The sequence below is a fragment of the Sorex fumeus genome, unplaced genomic scaffold, assembly GCF_029834395.1.
Source record: "Sorex fumeus unplaced genomic scaffold, SorFum_2.1 ptg000043l, whole genome shotgun sequence".
Taxonomy (NCBI): Eukaryota; Metazoa; Chordata; class Mammalia; order Eulipotyphla; family Soricidae; genus Sorex; species Sorex fumeus.
The window spans coordinates 26934132-26956683 of record NW_026606100.1 but is presented as its reverse complement, the minus strand read 5'-3'; the positions used below and the strand labels follow the sequence as shown (position 1 = coordinate 26956683).

General features: G+C 50.8%; 1 protein-coding gene across 1 annotated transcript; it reads right to left on the bottom strand.

Annotated features, from left to right (window-relative positions):
• Nucleotides 1–3602: 3602 nt before the first annotated feature.
• FRAT1 (FRAT regulator of WNT signaling pathway 1) lies at nucleotides 3603–4626 on the bottom strand. The gene has a single exon (XM_056120662.1). The coding sequence runs from the start codon at nucleotides 4528–4530 to the stop codon at nucleotides 3658–3660; it is 873 nt and encodes a 290-aa protein (XP_055976637.1). The 5' UTR covers nucleotides 4531–4626; the 3' UTR covers nucleotides 3603–3657.
• Between the last annotated feature and the right edge of the window lie 17926 nt (nucleotides 4627–22552).

Below are 22552 nucleotides of genomic sequence, written 5' to 3'. Positions count from 1 at the left end.
TATGTGAACCTTGACTTAATAAAAAAAATCAGTGGGAGTTAACAAGTTACTTTGCAGGATTTTCAGAAAGATGGTCATAGAGTGATTGTGTCATGATGCCTTTTGGGGGGTTAGGGTCTATACTGGCAGTGCTTGGGTGGACCATGCAGTATCAAGGATCAAACTCTTGATGCCATCACCCTGTCCCCTCCAATGACTTTTTTGGTTCGTTTAATTTATTTTGGGGGGGTCACACTGAGTGCTGCTCAGGGCTTCCTCCTGGCTCTGCACTCAGGGATCACTCCTGGCAAGCTTGGGGACCACATGGGGTGCTGGGGATAAAACCCCCATTGGCTACCTACAAGGCAAGGGCCCTACCTGCTACACTTTCTCTCTGGCCTCTTTTTGTGGTTTTGGTCCATACCCCAGCAGTGCTCAGAGCATGCTCCTGGCTCTGGGCTCAGGATGTCATTCTTGGCAGTGCTCAAGGACCCTAAGTGGCCTGGGTATATAGAACAGAGGTCAGATGTGTGCAAGTGCCTTAATCCCTATCCTGTCTCTCTGGGCCTCCAATTACTCTTTAAAGAAGGGGATTGTACTGCGTGAAACCTATCATTGAGTCTAGACTAACCAAACATTTTTGTTTGGTTTTGTTTTAGGTCCACACCTGACAGTGCTCAGGGGCTACTCCTGGTTCTGTGCTTGGTACTATGCTTGGGCTAACTAAACCTTTTTTTTTTATTACAAGTAGCCAGGAGGGTTGGTGCAGTAGCGTTGAATGATGGTTCATTGGGCCCCAGTTCGCCCCTAATCCTTTGACTTCCAGGATATCCCACCCCAACTCATCTCAGGACTGCTCCATTCAGTACCGAGGCAAATCAGTACCAGACCACTGTCCTTTGCTACTCAGGGTGTGGAAACGATGACTCCTTCCTCATTTTGTATTGGCACCTTTCTCATCACCTTCTAGGACTGCACCAGACTGAGCCCCCGAGAGCCCTCTCTGGCAGGCTATGTATGGGCAGGCAGGCTCGGCGGATTCGGAGTCTGCTCTCAGACTGTCAGGGTTTATGTGTGTTCTTGAAAGAGAAAATGGGGAGCCACAGACAACAGGGATTGAGTCAATAAAGGGATTAGGAAACCAGGCTCAAATCTGGGATGTGACTCAGTGGTAGAGTGCTTGCCTCACGTGGGAAACCCTACAAGAAGAAAAAAAGAAAAAGAAAAGCAGGATTGTAAATGACAGAGAACACAGTCTGGAAAGCATGGCCTTGCTTCGGGAGAGACAGAGGGTCTGGTCTTGTGGGTCCCTAGGAAGGGGCCTGAGAAGGAAGCCGTAGGGATTAGATGGTTCCTTGCCAGTGTAAGCCAAACCCTCACCCCTTTTGCTCTTCTCACTTCTAATCCGACTACAAGAGGAAACAAAAGCTCGCAGAGGTTTGAGCAACTTGTCCAAAGTCCCCATTTAATAAGTGGACTTGAACCCTCACTGTCCTGTCGCCTAGCCTGGCTCTTGGAGGAAATGGGCTGAAGCCACTCATGAATGGAGGGAGGAAAAGGAGCAGCAAGGGCGGCCATGGGCAGGGGTGTCTTGGGGCAGAGAGGACGACACTGGCTACCAGCTTTGCCAGGGCAGGGTTGCACCTTGAGCTGCCCCACCCGGAGGGTCTGTGTGTGATGCAAATTCCTCCTGAGCTGCATCCTCACCAAGTCAGTCCATGGCATGACTTGGGAAAAAAAAAAAAAAAAAAGCAAAGGCACTACTACGCCTCCAGTCTGGAGACTGAACTTTTATGTCGTCGTTAATGCATTCACAGCCGTTTCATAAAACTCCTCCATCACCGACTAGTAATCCGGAAGGTTCTAAGGTTTTGGTGAATGGGATGGAGCCCAAATCTGACCTCACTTTCATTTAATTTCATGCCAGGACCAATACACACCCAGGCGCGCAGACCCTGTCTAACTAGTGAGCTCTGCAGACACAAAGGCACTCTAATTACCATCTGCACGCCAGGCTGACAGGATTTCAAGTGTTTTCATGTTTATGGAGATCACAGAAATGTGTTCTGTACATCTTTCCCATCGCCGACAAGTATGAAATAAAACCAAACCCCAAACCCAACACATTTATTAGAAACTTATTCCAGTTAAGTTAAAATCCTAAAATCAGGACAGCCACAATTGCAGACACTCCGGTGCGAAGTGTAGATAGGTCAATAGCCACATCTGGATGATGAACAAGCCATTGAATCTTTACAAAAACAAAAACAAACCAAAAAAAAAATGAAAATAAAAAAACCAACGCCGAACAGACGCCCGTTAGATCCCTCCGGAGTGAGCGAGCGGGCACGTCACGGGCACTACGCAGCGGTTCACAATGGCAAAGCCTGCGGCTTCTGCATTTGGAGGGTCCCATTTTCGACTCGGGTCTCCTTCAACTTACAAAGGCGAGCGGGCATGGCATGACTGGGGGCGGGGGAGCGGGAGGAAATCAGCTCGACCCGTCCAGGGAATTGCAGCTGTTATTGTAAATGGCCCCGGAGAGCCCATTATAAGCTACTGTGCGTGGCTGTGTCCCTGGAGGGCCCGTCACGTGGCTTTTCCCCAGCCAGGGTGGGGGGCGGGGGCAGGACCACAGAGCCGAGTAGGGAGAGGCGGAGACACTCCCGTGTCCCTGAAAGCCGGCGCCCCAGCCGGTCCCCAGCACCCAGGGGGAGGTGGTGGTGGTGGGGGTGTGTGTGTGTGTGGGGGGGAAAGCTGTGCGTGTCCTCAGGAGACTCCCGCACTTGCAAAAACACCGCGCCTGCCCGAGTCCAGAAGGAGCCCGGGACTCTTCCGCCCTGCTGGAGCCCCGCAACCGCGTGTGCGCCTCGGAAATACCGACCTTGAGCCGGAGGAAGAGGAAGGCCGGCTTAAAAAAATACACACATTAAAAAAAAAAATCGTGCACTGGTAGGCGAGGAGCCAACGTGCACCCGGCGCCGCACCCTACCTTTCCCGGCCCCGCGGGTCTCCGCCTCCCGTCCCCACCCCGGGCGCACGGCTGGAAAACCGCAGTCGGGCGGAGAAAAGGTTACTACTCCTCCTATTCAACTCCCGAAAAGGTCCTTTCATGGCACACATGTTTTAGATTAAGAACACCCCAACAGACACGAGATTTTTTTTTCTCTTTCTCTTTTTTTTTTCTTTTCCTTTAAAGTATCGTAAAAATTCAAGCCTGGCAGGTTGCGGAGCTCCCTGAAAAGACCGTCTGTCTGTCTGACTCAAGTTTCCCTCCCCGCCGCAAAGTGGCATCAGGAACCAGCCCTGAGCAGGGAAACGCGAGTTAAATCCAAGGGGCGGGGGGGGATCGTGCGCGACCTTCGGGAGCTGGCGATCCCGGCAAGCGTGGGCAGTCCAGCCCGGTCCCCCGAGCCGCCGCGCCACCGAACGGAGGAGTCGTGCCGCCGGGTCTTGGGGTGCGCGCTGTGACCCGCCTTTCCTAGCGCCGACCGAGGCCGCGTTTTCAAACACATCGGGGGCCTTGAGAGGCACTGGCGAGGGTCCTCGGTGCTGATTTTCATCAGTCCATGCCCCTCCTGCCCGCCCCCACCATCCTCGCCTACCCCCACCCCAACCCCAGCTTCCGAAAGCGAGTTCGCGGGTCGCAGCGGGACCGCTGTGGTCCCTCCAGGGGTGTCAGCTGCCGGGGACCAGCACGCCGTCGCCAGTCTTGAGCTGCGCCCTGCGGCCCGGCGCGCCCGGGTTAGCGCACGCTGCGCGCGGGCTGCGGGGCTCGGCGCCGGGCTCGTGCGCCGCCGCCGCCGACTGCTGCCCGGGCAGCGGGCGTTGCGGGAGCTTGGCGTGGAAGCGCAGCCGTCGCGAGTGCAGTCTCCGCACGGCCTCCTTGATGAGGTTCCCCGAGAGCACGAGCTGCTGCAGGAGCCGGTGCGGGTCGTCCTCGCCGGTCCGGGCTTCGGAAGGTTGGGGTCCGCGTCGTTGCTGCAGGCGGCGGGAGGCGGCGGCGGCTCCCCGCAGCCAACCTCGCCGGCACGGGCCAGACAGCGGCTGCAGGGCGCCCAACTTGTCGGCTCCCGGAGGCCCTTCCAGAAAGGGCTGCGGGGGCAAGGTGGACAGCGCGCCGGGGCCCGCGGGCAGCTCGGCCACAAAGTAGGGCGCAGCCCGGCCACGCACGCGGCCGCGATCCCCGAGGGCGCAGCGCAAGGCCCCCGCGGCCGCCGGGCCCCCCGCCTCGGCCGGCGCGGGCGGCGGCAGCAGCAACGGCAGCGCCGCCGGCCGGGCCTTGTCCACCCGCACCGCCGCCGCCGCCGCCGCCGCCGCCGGGGGCCGCGGGGGCTGCAGCGGAGGCCCCGGGGGCGCGCGGGGGGACGCCGGGCCGTCGTGCGCCGCGTCCAGCTGCAGCGTCTCGCCGATCCGGGCCACCAGCCGGTCCACGTCGCCCGAGCCGCCCAGCGTCACCGACTGCTCCAGCAGGAGGAAGCTGTCGTCGTCCTCCTCCTCCCCCTCCGCCTCGTCGCCGGCGTCCTCGTCTTCCTCCCTCCGGCACGGCATGGTCCCCCGCCCGGGCACCCGCAGCTCGGCGGGCGGCGCAGGCGGCCGGGCTGCCCGCGGGGCTCGGCGGCGGGCGGCGGCGGCGGCGCCGGGCGTGGCGCGGAGGCCGGGGCCGGGGCGGGGGCCGGGGCCGGGGCCGGGGCCGGGGCGGACGCGGAAGCCGGAGCCCGCCAGACACTCGCGCCGCGCGCCTGCAGCCGCGGGAGCCCGAATCCGACCGGCTCGGGTTGATTTGTAAACAATGGGTGACGTCGCCGCGGGCTCCACCACCGCGCCGGGCCGGGGGTGCGCGGTGCCAGCGGGATGCACGCGCCGGCCGGCCCGGGTGCGGGGTGCAGCCCGGCTGCCTCCGGGTTCAACCACGTGGGATGTGGCTGCGGGTGGAGGGCGCACCGGGCCGTGGAGCGCCCGTTGGTCAGGGGGGCGTGAGGGGCATTTGCAGAAGCTGGCCACCGGCGCGGACCCTCTTGGTTCCTTCCACACACAAGCACCGACACTTACACTTACGCCCGCACGCCCCCACACACCCCTGCTCCCAGGCGCGTCAGCTCCTCCAGTTTTAGCTTTTGCGCTGGTGAGGTCCAGGGTGCTGACGTTTGGGAAGTGATGCTGAGGCGCGGGAGGCGAGGGATGGGGAGATGGGGGGAAAGGAGGCAGACGGGGCTGAACAGGGAGGCGAGAGCTGTCGGAAGCGAGGAGGGTGGCCAAATTGGAAACGACAAAGAAAAACCTCAGGTTCATTTCACCAGGACCCGCGGGGTGTGGGGCCTGCACTGGGAATTACTGCAGAGGCCAACGGCTCGGTTGGGGGGGGGGGGGGCTTGAGCTAGAATATTCTTTGAGGATGACTGTCTGGGCCATCCTTTCTTGCCGCAGGAGCTAGTAGCAGGATAGGAAAACGGCTCTTGGCGCGGAACTGTACTTTAACAGCTGAGTGGGTCCGTTTAACTCTTCAAGTATTTTTCTATTTTATTTATTTTTTGCTTTTTGGGTCACACCCATTGATGCACAGGGATTACTCCTGGTTCTGCACTCAGGAATTACCCCCTGGCGGTGCTCAGGGGACCATATGGGATGCTGGGAATCGAACCCGGGTCAGCCGCGTGCAAGGCAAACGCCCTACCCGCTGTGCTACTGCTCCAGCCCTCAAGTACTTTTCTTTTAATTAAAAAATTATTTCTTGAGGTCCAATCGACACACACTAATAAACTTTATTAGTTTCACAATGATTTATTGTGTATATCGTGGAATGATCAACATAGTCTAGTTAATATTTGTCTTTATACATGCTCACAAAAATATCTTTCCTTGGGATGAACTGTTTTTTTTTTCTGCCACACCCTGCAGTACTCAGGACTTTCCCCTCACCCCCCTACTAACCTCTGGCTCCTTGGTGAACACTTAAAAATTACCCTTATTTGGGGCTGGAGAGATGGTACAGTGAGTAGTGCACTTGCCTTTTGTATGGCCCACTCAGGTTTGATCCTGGCATCACTTATGGTTCCTGGAGCCACAGCAGGAGTAATCCATGAGCCCAGAGCCAAGAGTAAGTCCTGAGTGCAGCTGGGTGTGCCTTCCCACCCTCCCCATAAAATAATTTCTCTTGGGGCTCGAGTGATAGTACAGCAGGTAGGATGTTTGCCTTGCACATGGCTGACCTGGGTTTGATCCCTAACACCTCATTTTGTTCCCTGACCCTGCCAGGAGTAAGCTCTTAGCACCTCTGGGTGTGGCCCCAACTTCAAAAAACAGAAGGAAACCAAACAAAAAAGAATTATTTTAACTCACTTTCACATGCACTATGATGCATACCTTATGTGCAGGTTGTTTATTCTGTAACTGGAAGCTTGTACATTTTGACCACTTTAAAAATGTTTAAGAATTTATCATGAATATTTACAAAATTCCACAACATTCCGTATCATACTTACAAAAGACCATTCTTATCTTCTCTCTAGTGGTCCAGTGTTAATATAGATGCTGCCTAAACATGCAGTTTTTGTTATGTTTTGTTTTTGAGTCACACCGGCAATGTGGTGGTGGTGGCTTACACCTGGTTCTGCACACAGGGTCCACTCCTGGTGGGGCTCAGGGGACCACTTGGAGTGCCAGGAATCAAACCTGAGTCAGCTATTTACAAGGCAAGCACCCTACCTACTGTCTTATCTTCCAGTCATGAGTGAAATATTTAAAAGGAAGGGCAGAAAAACTGATCTTTGACTGTTATGCTGCCTGGAAATTTTAGACCTATATTTAAAATCCCAAACCAGGAGTTCTGGTTTCAATCCTCTATGCTGTGTGGTTCCCTGAGCTTCACCAGGATGGCTTCTCATGCAACAGTAGGTGTGGTCCCCAAACCAAATCCCAGCACCTCCACCCCTGGCTTATTCTCCAAATACTACATTTGTAGTAAATGTTTTTGAGAAGTCTTAGTTGGTGGGGACCTAGGATAGCTCACTGGCCAAGCACCTGCCTTTTCAGCATAAGGTTTTGGGTTAAATACCTGGTGCCACTCACCTGTCTCTGTTCAGAGTAAGTCTCCAGCATGTAGTAGTCATGTGAGTAAGCCACATGACCCCTGGTAAGCCGGGCACCCAGAATATGCAGGAACACCACAGACCAAGGGAGTGAGATCATGGCGAGTGTCTGGGCTGCGTACACCAGCACTCCAACCAAGCCAGGGTGCGCTGACAGCAAAGAGATGGAAAAGGGAAAGATAAAAATAAGATAAAAAAGGGTTAATAAAACTTGCAATAAGTATTTTTCTTCTTTTTTTTAATGTGTTAACTTTTAAGTTTGTTGTGGACATGAAATGGTACAACTTTGGGAAAAGATTTGACAGGTTTTTTTTTGGGGGGGTCACACCCAGCAATGCACAGGGGTTACTCCTGGCTTTGCACTCAGGAGTTACTCCTGGCTGTGCTCAGGGGACCATAGGGGGTGCTGGGAATTGAACCCGGGTCGGCCATGTGCAAGGCAAATGCCCTAACCACTGTACTATTGCACCAGCCCCGAGATCTGGCAGTTTTTAAAAAATTTTTTTTCCCCAAATTTTATTTTATTGAAACATCATGAATTACAAAGTAATTTCAATGTTGAGTTTTTGGCATACTATGTTCCATCACTGATCTGACACCAGTGTTAATTTCACTCCACCACTGTTCCAGGTTCCCCCTTCTACCCCCCCCCCCCAACTCCCACCCCCATCTTAGCGGTCACCGTGGAAGTTATAAAAGTTTGGGTCTCATGATTTCAGTGTTGTTGAATATTTTGAATATGTTGAATATGTTGAATGTTGGATATTTAGTTCCATCATTTTTTTTTCTTTTTGGGTCATACCCAGTGATGCACAGGGGTTACTCCTGGCTCATGCACTCAGGAATCACTCCTGGTGGTGCTGGGAGACCATGTGGGATGCTGGGAATCGAACAGGGGTCAACCGCGGGCAAGGCAAATGCCCTACCGGCTGTGCTATCACTCCAACCCCTAGCTCTATCATTCTTTAACACCACTGATGTATCTGAATCTCCATGATCCCTGCTCCCATTGCTTCTATCTCTTCTATCTCTTTCCCCCTTCCCTGTCACTCTATTTCATCCCTTCTCTCTGACAGTTTCTAATAAAGCTAAACAGATCCCGCCCTGATGACGCAGTTGTAATCTTTGTCATTTACCTGAGAAGTACAAATACAGATTCACATCAGTGCCACTAGGAAGATGCTCTTTTCTTTTTCTTTTTTTGTAAAAGCCATAAACTGGAAACAGTCCAGGTGTATATCTACTTAGTAAACTATACTACACTCACTAAATGATGATGATGCCAGAACATTATTCAATAGCAAAAAAGAAGTCTAGCTGCATGCAGTATCAGGGATGGATCTTAGAAACAGTATTCTAAGTCAAAGAAACCTGATGAAAACAGCACATACCATGTGATTCTTTATTTGTATTTCTTTTAGAGGGATGTTTGAACCACACCTGGGAGTTCTTAAGAGTTACTCCTGTCTCTGCACTCTGAACTCCTGTCTCTGGGGTGTTGTGAATTGAACCAAGTTGGGTGCTGTAAAGGCAACTGCTTACCTGCTATACTATCTATTTGACCTTTTCTTTTCTTTTCTTTTCTTTTCTTTTCTTTTCTTTTCTTTTCTTTACTTTTCCTTTCCTTTTCTTTTTTCCTTTGTTTTTTCCTTTTCTCTTCTTTTTTCCTTTTTTCTCCTTTCTTTGTTTTTTTTTTCTTTTTTCCTTTTTGCTTTTGGGTCACACCCAGCGATGCTCAGGGGTTCCTCCTGACTTTGTACTCAGGAATTACTCCTGGCAGTGCTTAGGGGACCATATGGGATGCGGGGGGATTGAACCTGGGTCGGCCGTGTACAAGGCAAATGCCCTGCTCACCGTACTATCACCCAGGCTCTATCTTTTCTTTTCTTATGTGATTTATTTATATGAAATTCCAGAAGAAGGAGAAAATCAGAAGACTGATTGCTTTTGGAGAGGGTGGGGCAGGGGGAGATATGACTTCGAAGGGGCCTAACTCTAGAGGTGGGGGTAGTATTCTATATTTTGATATCTTGATATTTCACAGGTATATGAATATTAAAAATCATTTCTTAGTACCATAATAAATCACTGTATGCAGATATTATGAAACAAAAGTCTGTAAATACTAGAGTTTAGGGATGATTGGTACTGATGTTTGCAATTTTCAATAAATTAAGGATATAAGATGTGTATAGTAAAATATTAGTTTATATAATCCAAAAATTTTCTCCCTAGGAATATCTGAGAGAATTTAAGATATATTGTACATAAATACTCCTTGGCAAATGAATGGATGACTAGAATGTTATCTGTTCAGACAGTGAAATATTATTCATCATAAAAAGGAATGCAGTACTTCAATGCATATGATTCAACATGGATGAGCCTTGAAGATTCTATGCTAAGTAAAAGAAACCAGACATAAAAGACCACATATCATATGATTCTATTTATAGCAAATGTCCAGAATAGTTAAATCCATAGAGACAAAAAGTAGATTAGCGGTTGCCAAGGAATGGAAGAAGAGAATTAGGACAAAAGCTAATAAATAGGGGATTTCTTTTGGGATGATGAAAATGTTCTTTAATTAGACATTGGTGACGTTTGCATAACATAGTGAGTATACCGAAAACCACTGAAGGGAATGCTTCAAAAGTGAATATCTAAAGTTTGCTTTAAGCCTGCTCTTTAAGCTCCTGTTCTCCCTTGAACACGCATCTCGCCTGTCTGTTTCTTTTTGCTCACTTGGTCTTTCAAGCTATTGTTCTCTGGAACACATATTCCTTTCCTTCTCCCTCCCCTTCTTTCTTCCTTTCCTTCCTTTTCTTTCCTTCTTTTCCTTCCTTTCCTCCCTCCCTCCTTCCTTTTTTCCTCCTTTCCTTCCTTCCTTCCACTCTTTCTTTCAGAGGGAACCCAGACTCAGCCTGCAGTTATTCACTGTTTTTTTTTTCTCTTTTTCTATTTGGGTCGCACTTGGCAGTTCTCAGAGGTTACTCCTGGCTTTGCACTCAGGAAGTACTCCTGGTGATACTTGGGAGATCATATGGGATGTCGGGGATCGAACCTGCGGCAGCTGCATGCAAGGCAAAGTATCCACTGTTTTATTGCTCTGGTTCCTGCAGTTGCTCACTATGAAGGCCTGAGGAAGTGCTGCTTGGGACTCTGTGATGTGGCGTCAGGGACCATTTAGACCATCTTAGTGGTACTGAGGTAGGGGCCCTCCAGGGCCACACCTATGGAGCCTCAGTGCTGTACCTGGTGATTCTTGGGTGGGGCCAAGTGCTCTAACCCCGACCTAAGCATATCTCAATGATTTTGGAGCACATCCGACTGTGATCAGAGCTTACTCCTGGTTTTGCGCTTAGGGATCACTCCTGATAGGACTTGGGGTAAAGGGGTCATAGGTGGTACGGGGGATGGAAACCCAGGGGGCTTCAAGCAAGGCAAGCACCTTCCTTCCCTGTTGCACTATCTCTCCCGCCCGATCTCAGTACTTTAAAGTGCTGTCATTCTTTATACGTGGTGGAAACATTTTAGAATAAAGATGTTATGTAAGAGAAAAAGACCACAGAGAGGGGCGATTAGCTTTCTGATAAACTTTAGAACTGCTCAGGAGGGCCTGCGGGCTGTGGGGCGGGCAGGGCTTCACCAGGGAGAAGGGAAAGAAGGGAGGGAGAAGGGGGAAACACACACCTTCTAGCAGGTTCCCGGATTGCAACAGAAGGGAATTGTGCACGCTCGTGACCAGTGTTGAAAGGGGGTATACAGAGTCTCCTGGTGGTTGCTCCATTCCTGTCCTCCTTGAGGATTTTAAATTGCACTGCAGACCTTGAAGCCTGGGCCTGTTTTGGAGGCGAGCTTGGCTCTTGTGTCCGTCCGCCTCTCCATCGCCTGGTGCCCAGGCGGGAGGAGGCAGATTTGTAGAGAGAATAGGAGCGAGGAGGGAATTCAGAGTGAGATGTTAAGAGGTGCTAATGATATGGGCAACACCTCTTGGAGAAGTAGCAGCTGAGGAAGCGGGAAATGGTGGCAGTGGGTAGCATCAAAGCCTGGAGGCTTCTGCTAGGGCGGGGAAGATAAGTGTTAGACCTGGGCTCTGGGAACAAGCCAGCCCTGCAACTGGAGAGTGAAAATGGACCCAAACAGACCCGCAGCTTTGGGTTCATGCTGCTGTCCATGGGTGGGATGCTTTGGCACTTATGTTATTATTATTATTATTTTGCTTTTTGGGTCACACCCGGCGATGCACAGGGGTAACTCCTGGCTCTGTACTCAGGAATTACTCCTGGCGATGCTTGGAGGACCATATGCAATGCTGGGAATCGAACCTGGGTTGGCCATGTGCAAGGCAAATGTTCTACCTGCTGTGCTATCGCTCCAGCCCCAGGCACTTATTTTTTTAAATTTTTTTATTTTTTATTTTTATTAGTCAGACACCATGTGGTACAGTTGTAGACTTACAAATTTTTGTGCTTGGGTTTCAATTATACAATGATCAAATACCCATCCCTCCACCAGTGCCCATTTCCCACCACCACGGATCCCAGTATCCCTCCCACCCCCCATCCCCCCCCCCCTACCCCACCCTGCCTCTGTGGCAGGGCATTCCCTTTTGTTCTCTCTCTCCTTTTGGGTGCTGTGGTCTGCAAAAGAGGCATTGAGTGGCAATCATGTTTGGTCTGTAGTCTACTTTCGGCATGCTTCTCCCATCCTGGGAGGATCCTCTCAACACCCTTTATTTTGTGCTCCCTTCTCTATCTGAGCTCCCTTTTCCCCTAGCATGTGGCCAGGCACTTATTTGTAAATATTTTTTATTTGGGCCCAGGAGTAACCTCTGTGCATAGCCGGGCGTGACCCAAAAAGCCAAAAAAAAAAAAAAAAAAAAAAAGACAAAGTAGGGCCAGAGAGATAGTACAGCAGGGAAGGTTTTGGCCTGGCACCTGGTTGAACCAGTTCAATCCCCAACACTACATATGGTTCTCCAGAATCCTGCCAGGAATGATCCCTGAGCACAGAGCCAGGAATAAGCCCTGAGCACAGCCACGTACAAGGCAAATGCCCTACCTGCTGTGCTATTGCTTCAGCCCCAACTTCATCTTTTTTTTTTTTTTGCTTCTTGGGTCAAACCCGGCTATGCACAGGGGTTACTCCAGGCTCATGCGCTCAGGAATTACTCCGGGGGACCATTTGGGATGCTGGGAATTGAACCCAGGTCGACTGTATGCAAGGCAAAAACTCCTGAGCACCACCGGATGGGAACCAAGACCTCCCCTACTCAAAAGGGGAAAAATTTGCATATAGAGGTGCACAGGAATAAGCTGTGTGTGTACAACAGAGGCAGAGATTTGAGGACCAGCCAAAGACAGGACTTTCAAGGGCCTGGGGGAGAGCTCAATGCTTGGAGCACCTGCCTTGCCGGCGTAAGGCTGCAAGTTCAATCCTCAGCGCCACTGAGTACAGTTTTGGCCAAACCACAGGCAGGTGTGTGCAAGTATCAAAATTAAAGTGAGTTCCAAACTAAGAGGTGTGCAAGCGCTACAACAGGCTGGCGAGCATGTGTGCGGGCAAGCAACTAAAAAAGTGTGACTTTGGCTCTGCGAGCATTGCCACAACACACGACAGCAATGAAGGGGAAGGGGGTGAGGACTGCCAACCACTGCCAGGCCTGGAGGGGAGCGGGGAGAGTGGCTCCCTCTTCTCCTGCTGAGCCTCCAGAGCCCCAAGAAAACAGAGATGGCTGTGTCGAAGCACCTAATCGCAACAGGACAGCAATCCCAGGGAAGTTGTGCAAGTGGTTTGGAAGAATTTTTTCACCTGTGGCTTGACTATTTTTTTTTTTTAAGGGGAACATGACTTCAAAGCTATACTCAGATCGTAATGAACCAACCAGGCTAGCGGTTGAGTGTTCAGGTCCCGCAGTGCTGGTGTACTGGGGCCACCAGTGATCCCCTGTCGTATTCCAGGCTTCTGGGGTGCTGGTCTCAAACCTGATTCTTCTGTATCGTTTGGTTTGGTTTGGTTTTTTTCCTCAGGGGCTACTCCTGGCTCTGCATTCAGAAATCACTCCTGGTGAGCTCAGAGCACCATAGGGAATGCTAGGGATCGAACCCAAGTCAGCTGCATGCGAGGCAAACCTCCCCCCCCCACCCTTGTACTATCTCTGCGGCCCCGGATCCTGCTGTATTATCCCTTCTCCAAAGGCGCCAAGGCCAGCAGAGCTACACTGTGGTGTTTGGGAGACCGTTCAGTGCTGGGGGAAACCTTGGGTCTGTTTATGGCAGTCAGAGCCCCAGTCTTCTGAGTGATCTTCCTCACCTCCAATAATTCTTTCTTTTGGGAGGTGGGGCGGTTTGAGCCACAGCCAGGGGTGCTTGGGGGCTACTCTTAGCTCAGTCTTCGGTGGTTACTCCTGGTGTTGCTTGGGAGCTCCGTGTGGGGCCAGGAATTGAACTGAGACCCTTCACATGCAAGGTAAGAGCACATCACCCCTGTACTATCTCTCTGGCTGGAATTCTTTACTACTTTTTTTTTTTGGCTTTTTGGGTCACACCTGGTGATGCACAAGGGTTACTCCTGGCTCGGCACTCAGGAATTACTCCTGGCGGTAGCTCAGGGGACCATATGGGATGCTGGGAATCGAACCCGGGTCGGCCGCGTGCAAGGCAAATGCCCTACCAGCTGTGCTATCACTTCAGCCCCTGGAATTCTTTAAAATGTGACTAGAGAGAACTCAACGGACTGAGCTTATATTTTGCAAGCAGGAGACCCAGGTTCAACCCCTGGCATGATAGTCCCAAGCACAGAAGCAGGCAGAGCGTCCAGATACCACTAGGTCTGGCTCCAGACAAAAATTAAATGAAGAACAGCATGGTCTATGATGAAAATCATTGAAAAGTGTTGAGGCAGTTCTGAGAATCAATGGAGAAATCTGAAAGGCTGAGTGAGACCTGGAGGCATAACTCAGCAGCGGAGAACCTGGCTTCTTAAAATGTGGGGTTTTCTTTGTTTTTCTTGTCTTTCTATTTTCCCTCCCTCCAACATTGGAGGTGGTCAGGGCTTACTCCTGGTCTGTGCTCAGGGATCACTCCTGGTGGGTTTGGGAGACCATATGAGGTGCCAGGGATTGAATGCAGGAGATTGGCTGCATGCAAGGCAAGCGCCCTACCTGCTGTGCTGTTTGTCCTGGCTTTATCCCCGGGGGGGCTGGCAGTGGACGGTGAAGCAGCCAGCACACAGCTATAGGGCTGGTGCCTTCACAGCATCCTGGCTGCCTCACTCCTGTGAAGATTGGGGCTCTGCACCCAGGGTGGCCTCTCCTGCCTCCTCTAGTGCAGAGGGATGCTGGTAGTCGCTTGCAAGAGGCAGATTTCCGGGGGGAGATTATCACAGCCAGAAAGAATAAACTTTTTTTTTGGCTTTTTGGGTCATACCCGCCAATGCTCAGGGGTCACTCCTGGCTCTACATTCAGGAATTACTCCTGGCAGTGCTCAGGGGACCCTATGGAATGCTGGGGATTCAACCCAGGTTGGCTGCATGCAAGGCAAACACCCTCTCCACTGTGCTATCACTCCGGTCCCCAAGAATAAACATCTATTTATTTTTTTTGTTTGTGTTTTGTTTTTGTTTTGCTTTTTGGGTCACACCTGGCGATGCAGAGGGGTTACTTCTGGTTCTGCACTCAGGAATTACCCCTGGCGGTGCTCAGGGAACCATATGTGATGCTGGGAATCGAACCCGGTTTGACTGTGTGCAAGACAAACACCCTACCCGCTGTGCTATTGCTCCAGCCCCATAAACATTTATTTTAATTTTATTTTATTTGCTTTTAGGGTCACACCTGGTGATGCACAGGAGTTACTCCTGGCTCTGCACTCAGGAAGTATCCCTGGCGGTGCTCAGGGGACCATATGGGATGCTGGGAATCAAACCCAGGTTGGCCGCATGCAAGGCAAATGCCCTACCTGCTGTGCTATCACTCCAGCCCTAAACATTTATTTTTTTAAAAATATTCTTTAGGTTTATTGTCAGGAGCTGTTTGGCTGTGTACCTCTTTTGTCTACTTATAGGTCTGGGCTCAGGTATGAATTTCTCAAGTGAAAGGAGCTATGAGGGGAGAAAGTTTAAGAAGTGCTGGCTTAGCGCACCTGCCTGGCCAACAAGACCATGAGTTCAAATCCTCAGTGCCCCCCATGTGCCAAGCATGACCCTGGCAGTTCAGTTGTCTGTGATTCCCCACAAGCCTTTCCCACCCGCACCACAGGTAATAAGTAAGCTCTGCAAAAGGGTGCGACTCTCTTTAAGCACCACAAAGGATGCTTAGACATAGGGCCCTGGGGAGACAGCTGGAAGGGCTGGGGCGAGCCTGGCATCAGTCCCTGCATTGCATGGCCTCCTGAGTAGGGCTAGTTGTAGATCCCAGGGCTGTTGGGAGGAGCTACTCCAAAACCCCCAAACAAACAAATAAAAATAAATAAGTAAATGAAAAGACAGGGGGTGTCCTTGTCAGGAAATGCTACTGCTGACAATCAGATGTGTGAAGATTGCAGTGATGTCTCCCATGCCTGCAAGGACACAGCAGCAGCATAAGGGCCACAGTTATAAGTTCTACCCCTGGCCAGCAAGTGTGTGAGCGCTTCAACTCCAGGAGCACAAGCCTCAGTGAGCACTATGGCTGCATGTGGGAGCACTGCAGCCTACTGTGTGACACCCCCCACCAGGCAGCCCCTTGGCTAAAACACTGTGAGCACCACAGTCAGGAGTGTGAGCTTAACAACAATAATAGAAACAAAGGCAAAGGGTAGGGAGAGGGGGAGAGAGTTGGAAAAAGAGAGAGGGGGTCAGGGAGGGAGAGACAGAGAGAGAGAGAGGAGAGGCGGAGAGAGAGAGAAGAGAGAGGCAGAGAGAAGAGAGGGAGGTAGAGGGAGAGAAGAGAGAGAGGCAGAGAGAGAAGAGAGAAGAGAGAGAAGAGAGTGAGAGAAGAGAGAGAGGCAGAGAGAGGAGAGACAAGAGAGAGAGAGAAGAGAGAGGCAGAGAGAGAGGAGAGAGAAGAGAGAGAGAGAAGAGAGAGGCAGAGAGAGAGAGCGTACAAGAGGTGAGGCGCTTGTCTTGCAGGCAGCTAGACCTCTTTTTTTTTGTTTGTTTTAATTTTTTGTTTTGGGGCCCCAAAACAAAAAGCCCTGGTGATGCTCAGGGGTAACTCCTGGCTCTGAACTCAGGAATTATTCCTGGTGGTGCTTGGGGGACCCTTTGGGAGGCTGGGGATTGAAACTGCTGGCCTTGTGCAAGACAAGCACCCTATCTAGGGTACTATCGCTTTGACCCTAAGACAACCCTCTTCGATCCCACATATGCCCCACACCCTCAGCTCTTTCAGGTCTCTTCTGAGCATTCCTGCTGGGTGTGGCCCCACCCCGCCCTCCAAAGCAAAAAAAAAAAAAAGAGAGAGAGGAGAGTAAAAGTACAGAAAAACTGTAGATCCAGGGACTGGAGAGATACTACAGCAGGCAGGGTGCTTGCCTTGCATGAGACCGACCTGGGTTCGATTCCTGGTACCCCATCTGGTCCCCTGAGCACTGCCAGGAGTAATTCCTGAGTGCAGAGCCAGAAATGATCCCCGACCATCACCGAGTCTGGCCCCTAAACAAACAACAGCAACAAACATAAAACACAACTGAAAGTCATCTGGGAACCTCTGTGGTGGATGTTGGGTTGGGCTGGGTCCAGCCAGATCGGCCATTTGATCAGGAATGAGGAGGAGGAGGAAAGATACGGCTGACCATCATCCGAGGCTGAGCACACGTTGCCAGGGGCCACATCGAAGCAGTTCCACAGGGCCTACCAGGGTGACTCCGCATGGGCCCTAGTGTTCAGTGCTCCTGTTCTGAAAGCCCCTAGTCACGAGGGTTTGGGGTTGGGGGGGCGGGGAATGGTGGTGTGTGTGTGTGTGTGTGTGTGTGTGTGTGTGTGTGTGTGATAGACTAGCAGCTGCTGGAAATCACAGTGATTGGTGGTAGGTGTCCAGCGGGGGGCGCTCTCCCACAGGAGTGGCTCTGTATGCGAGGCCAGGGCTCGCACCCACAGAATTGGAGACGCGTGGCTGGGTACCATAATTCAGGTTTTTTTCTTTCTAGTTTTATGTATTGATGGCATACTTAAATAAAGTCTAGTTTTATGTATAGATGATATCCTGGATGGTATTGTTGCCTAGTTCAAATTCTAAAGGTCAAAATGAGAAAAGTGAAAGTCCTCCCCACATCCTGTGCCCAGCTTCCCTCTCTGGACACACACTGTGCTATCATTCATTGTGTGTTTTGTTTGTTTGTTTCCTTTGGGGGCCACATCCCAGGTGCAGTGCTCAAGAATCAGTTCTGTCGGTGCTCAGGGAATCAAGCCCCAAGGCAAACACCATAACCCCTCTACCATCTCTCCAGCCCCTACAGGTTAATTTTGACATTTGTTGTCAGTTTGTTTGCTTTAGCAATTCATCATGTCGACCAAGACCATTCATGGGAACTCACAGTTCCAGAAGGCAGAATCTAAACGATGGACATGGGAGTCTCCCGGTGGACGATTCCACAACGAAATAGACCACATCATATTCAATCGACGGTTTTGCCTGACTGATGTCGCTGTTGTCCCAAAATTTCGAACGGGATCGGACCACCGTCTCCTTCGTGCAAAATTCTACTTCACAGAGCAAGGAGAAAGGGCTGCAAAGTTCAAAAAGAGAACTCCCAGAATGACCACCAACTGGAAACTCTTTGGTACTATTGCGGCAACATGGGAAGATGCCATTGTTGACAACATTGACGAGGAATACGATCGACTGGTTCAGCACCTCCATGAATGTGCGAGGAACGCCAAGAGAGAGATAGCCACAAAAAATCGCCTATCTTCGAAAACTCTTGAGCTAATTCGCCAGCGTGGTTTGGCGCATGCCTCAGGCAACCGCAAGCTAACGTCCGAGCTCGCAAAGCAGTGCAGAGATGCGATCAAGGAAGACCTCAAAGAGAGAAGAGCAGAAGTACTGGTAGATGCGGCAGAAGCCGGGAAAAGTATTCGTAACGCCCGCCTGTCCTTCGCCAACTACAAGACCAAGATGACTGCCCTCCGACGTCCTGATGGATCCATCACATCCTCCAGAACGGCAATGGAGAAGATTATCCATGACTTCTACTCAAATCTCTTCGATAGCCATGTCCACTTGCCGACATACCAAATTCCACAGGATGGATATGTCGTTCCCAATGTTCTCCTTTCCGAAATCCGACACGCCATTTCATCGGTAAAGAAACAAACAGTACCCGGCCCAGACAAGGTCAGACCTGAACACCTGAAAAACCTGCCGTCAGTACTCATCAATACACTGGCTCGGCTCTTCACTCGCTACCTGACTGAATGCAAGGTTCCGTCCCAATGGAAAACCAGCAGGACTGTAATACTGTTCAAGAAGGGAGACATCCATGACATTGGCAACTATCGCCTGATCTGCCTACTGTCTGTCATCTACAAGTTGTTCACTCGAGTCATCCTAAATAGGATTGGCAGAACACTAGATGAAGGACAACCATGCGAGCAAGCCGGGTTCCGCAAAGGATTCAGCACCATCGACCATATCCACATGATAACCAAGCTCATTGAGGTTTCTCGGGAGTTCAAGATGCCGCTCTGTTTAACGTTCATTGATTTAAAGAAGGCCTTTGATTCTGTTGAGACGGAAGCGGTCATTGAAGCCCTAGCCAATCAGGGCATTCAAGCCCAATACATCAAGATCCTCCATGAGCTGTATTGCGGATTCACTACCAGGATCTCACCATTCTACAAAGAAGTAATCATTGATGTCAAGAGAGGGGTTCGGCAGGGTGATACCATTTCACCGAAGCTCTTCAGTGCCACCCTCGAGAACATCATGTGACGACTGGAATGGGAAGGACTGGGAGTGAAGATAGATGGTCGGCAACTACACCACCTCCGCTTTGCTGATGACATTGTTTTAATAACACCAAACATCAGCCAAGCGGCACAAATGCTGGCCGACTTTGACCGTGAGTGTGGAAAGGTAGGACTACAGCTGAATCTTACGAAGACAATGTTTATGAGAAACAGCCTCGTTCCTGACATCCCATTCGCTCTCAACGGAATGACCATCTCCGAATGCAACAGTTATGTGTACCTAGGTCGAGAGGTCAACATGACAAATGACCTGACACCCAAGCTGCGCAGGAGGAAGAGAGCGGCTTGGAACGTCTTCAAGAACGTCAAAGAAATAGCTAAGAGGACGAAGAACCTCCGGCTCCGGGCACATCTCTTTGATTCCACTGTTCTTCCTGCACTAACATATGCCTCAGAGAACTGGGCCCTACGCAAACAAGATGAGAACGCTATTCAGGTCTCCCAAAGAAGAATAGAAAGAGCTATGCTTGGAATATCACGTTTCACTCAAATGAGAGAAAGAATCCGGAGTTCTGACATCCGCCGACGATCAAGAATCAGGGACGCTGTCTCATTTGCCAAGGTGTCGAAAATCAGATGGGCTGGTCACGTAATGAGATTTAAAGACGACCGCTGGACTAGAGCTATTACCGACTGGATTCCACGGGATGTCAAAAGACCGCGTGGCCGCCCACCTACCAGATGGTCAGACTTCTTCGTCAAGATCATGAACGATCGGTTTGAGTCCCTTCATGTTCCCGGAGCGAACAGATGCCATTGGGCTACACTTGCACGCGACAGGGACAAATGGAGACATTACTGGCGCCCGCTCGAGCAAATCGACGACTAACAGGAAGTTAAGTGATTAAGTGATTTAAGCAATTCAGAGCCCACACATGAGTGAATTAATTGCTTGCCTTTATTAGACAAACAGCAGCAGTACAGAAGGCTATCGGGTTCCCTGTTACAGTTCTCTTTCATAAACCCTAAGTTGTAGTGGCTCCAGGACGTACGATCCTAATTCCCAACTTCTCTTGCAGCTAGATGGGACCATGTAATGAAGTTCTGGTCAAAGACAGATTAAGTGGGAGGCTGCTGTGTGGACTTTCATAAAAAGTGGCAGGTGGGGGCTGGAGCAATAGCACAGCGGGGAGGGCGTTTGCCTTGCACGCGGCAGACCCGGGTTCGATTCCCAGCATCCCATACGGTCCCCTGAGCACTGCCAGGGGCAATTCCTGAGTGCAGAGCCAGGAGTAACCCCTGTGCATTGCCGGGTGTGACCCAAAAAGTAAAACAAAAAACAAAACAAAAAGTGGCAGGTGGAGGGGGGTTGGGCTGATCAGATGGTACAGCAGGGAAGGTGCTGGCCTTGCACACAGCTCACTCAGGCTCTAGCCCACCCTGAGCACCACTGGGTGTGGCAAACAAAAACAAAACCAAAAGAGGCAGGGGTCCAAGTTACTCTCTCTCTCTTTCTTTCTTTCTTTCTTTCTTTCTTTCTTTCTTTCTTTCTTTCCTTTGGGTCACCCACCCAGCGATGCTCAGGGGTTACTCCTGGCTTTGCACTCAGGAATTACCCCCTGTCGGTGCTCAGGGGACCATATGGGATGCTGGGAATCGAACCTGGGTCGGCCGTGTGCAAGGCAAACGCCCTACCTGCTATGCTATGGCTCCAGCCCCTCTCTTTTTCTTTCTTCTCACTGCCTGGAATGTGGACATAGTCAAGAGAGCTTGGTAGCCATGGCTAACCAGGAATGAGCAGTGAATCTGAGGAAGCCTTAAGAGTCTGAAGACACAAATGCAGTCTTAGACTGCCTCTGCATCTCTTTCATGGGGAAAAAAATCAATTTATATCTAGTTTAGGTCAACCAAGATTTTTTTTGTTTTAATTTCTTTAGACCTCCCAAGCAGTGCTCAAGGGGGCCTGGATCTAGTTGGGCTTCGGTTTTCAGGACCTCCCTGAAGCTGAAGAGGGTGTGGGGAATTGAAACTGGGGTCATGCACTCCAGCCTATTATCTCTCAAGCCCCCAACCAGAAACATTTCATTAATGCATTTGTTTTTGTGTTTCTGGCTTTTTGGTTAGGGGTTCCTCCTGGCTCTGTACTCAGAAATAACTCCTGGTAGTACTTGGGGGACCATATGGGATACCAGGGATTGAACCTGAAATTTATTTGTTTTTGGTTTTGGGCCATGCCTGGTGATGCTTCCCCCCAACCCTGGCCAAAACAAAACAAAACAAAAGATTATACAAGCTACCATACTCTCTTTTTATTATTTTGGTTGGGGGATGTTTGTTTAGGTCATACCGAGTAGTACTCCGGGCTTACTCTTGGCTCTGTGCACATTGGAGAAGGCACTGCCAGGGTTCGAACCCTGGCAGCCCTTATGGTCCCCAGAGCCCAGTCAGGAGTGATTCCTGAGTGCAGGGCCAGGAGTAAGCCCTGAAGCACCACCAGGCATGGCCTGGCAGTGCTTGGGAACCGTTAGATGCTGGAAATTCGCCCCCGCCCCCCAATTCCTTTTTGAGTTCTGCCAAAGCTTCCCTTCTCAAGTCACTCCCCACCGGATGCTGCCTCCCATTTGGTCTTTTCATTCCGTTTAGTTCTTATTCCCCAAGGCCCGTGGATTCTTTCCTTCGGTACCTCTGCCAGTTGTCATGCCCTATTTTGGGGCCATCGCTGCTGCCCTTCATGTTTCCTTGGCGGGGCTCATGCCACTAGTATCTGGGCCCTGGCTTCCTTCCCTTTAATCTGCTCTCCTGGCAGAAGGGCTTCCTAAGGTCCAGCCCTGGTCAGGTTACCCACCACCCTGCATTGGACAGGTCCATCTCTGCCTGTGTCTGGAGCAGAGATTCCCAGCTCCCTCTCAGCTCAGCTTGTCTTTTACCTGCAACAGAAGCCTGGGGGTCTGGTCAGGTGGGACTCAAACTGGCTTCTAAACACGTCTTACATGCTGCACTTCCTCTTTCCCAAATCTCCACCCATCCTTAGCTTTCTTAGGCTAGCTGCAAACCACCGCCACGAAACTTCCCCCTAAACAGTGGCTTTCCCCACCCAGGCCTCTCTCCCCCGTCCTTCTGGCAAAGAGGCTCTCTGATGGTGCATTTCCTTTTGGTGGTTACTTGGGCTGGTCCTGGACTGTAAGATTCTTAAGCCCAGAAGGTCTGCCTAGTCAGGCCAGCGTTGTTAGCCATCCTGAGAGTCTGAGGGAGAGTCAGTCCTGCTCACAATGAACAGACTGAGGAGACGGGGGGGGGGGGGGGGGGGGAGGCGATGAAGACTTCTGAGGAGGGTCTCAATGCTTCTCAAACACTGTGACCAGGGTAAGCAGGAAATAGTTTCCTTTCATAGAACCCGAGTAACCTCATTGTGTCTCGTATTCTTTGATATATTTGCTCAGTTATTCATTCAACACATAGTTGGGTAAGCAAAACCAAATATAGTTCTTAACTCATAGACGCTACAGCCCAGAAGTCAACACAAAGCACACAGTGACGGAGACACGTGTAAAGCTGAAGCCAATGTAAAAAAATCAGCATTTGATCCTCAATG

Bases quoted from the DNA above. Each gene is read 5' to 3' on its own strand.
- FRAT1 (XM_056120662.1), bottom strand. From the start codon at position 4,530: ATGCCGTGCCGGAGGGAGGAAGACGAGGACGCCGGCGACGAGGCGGAG.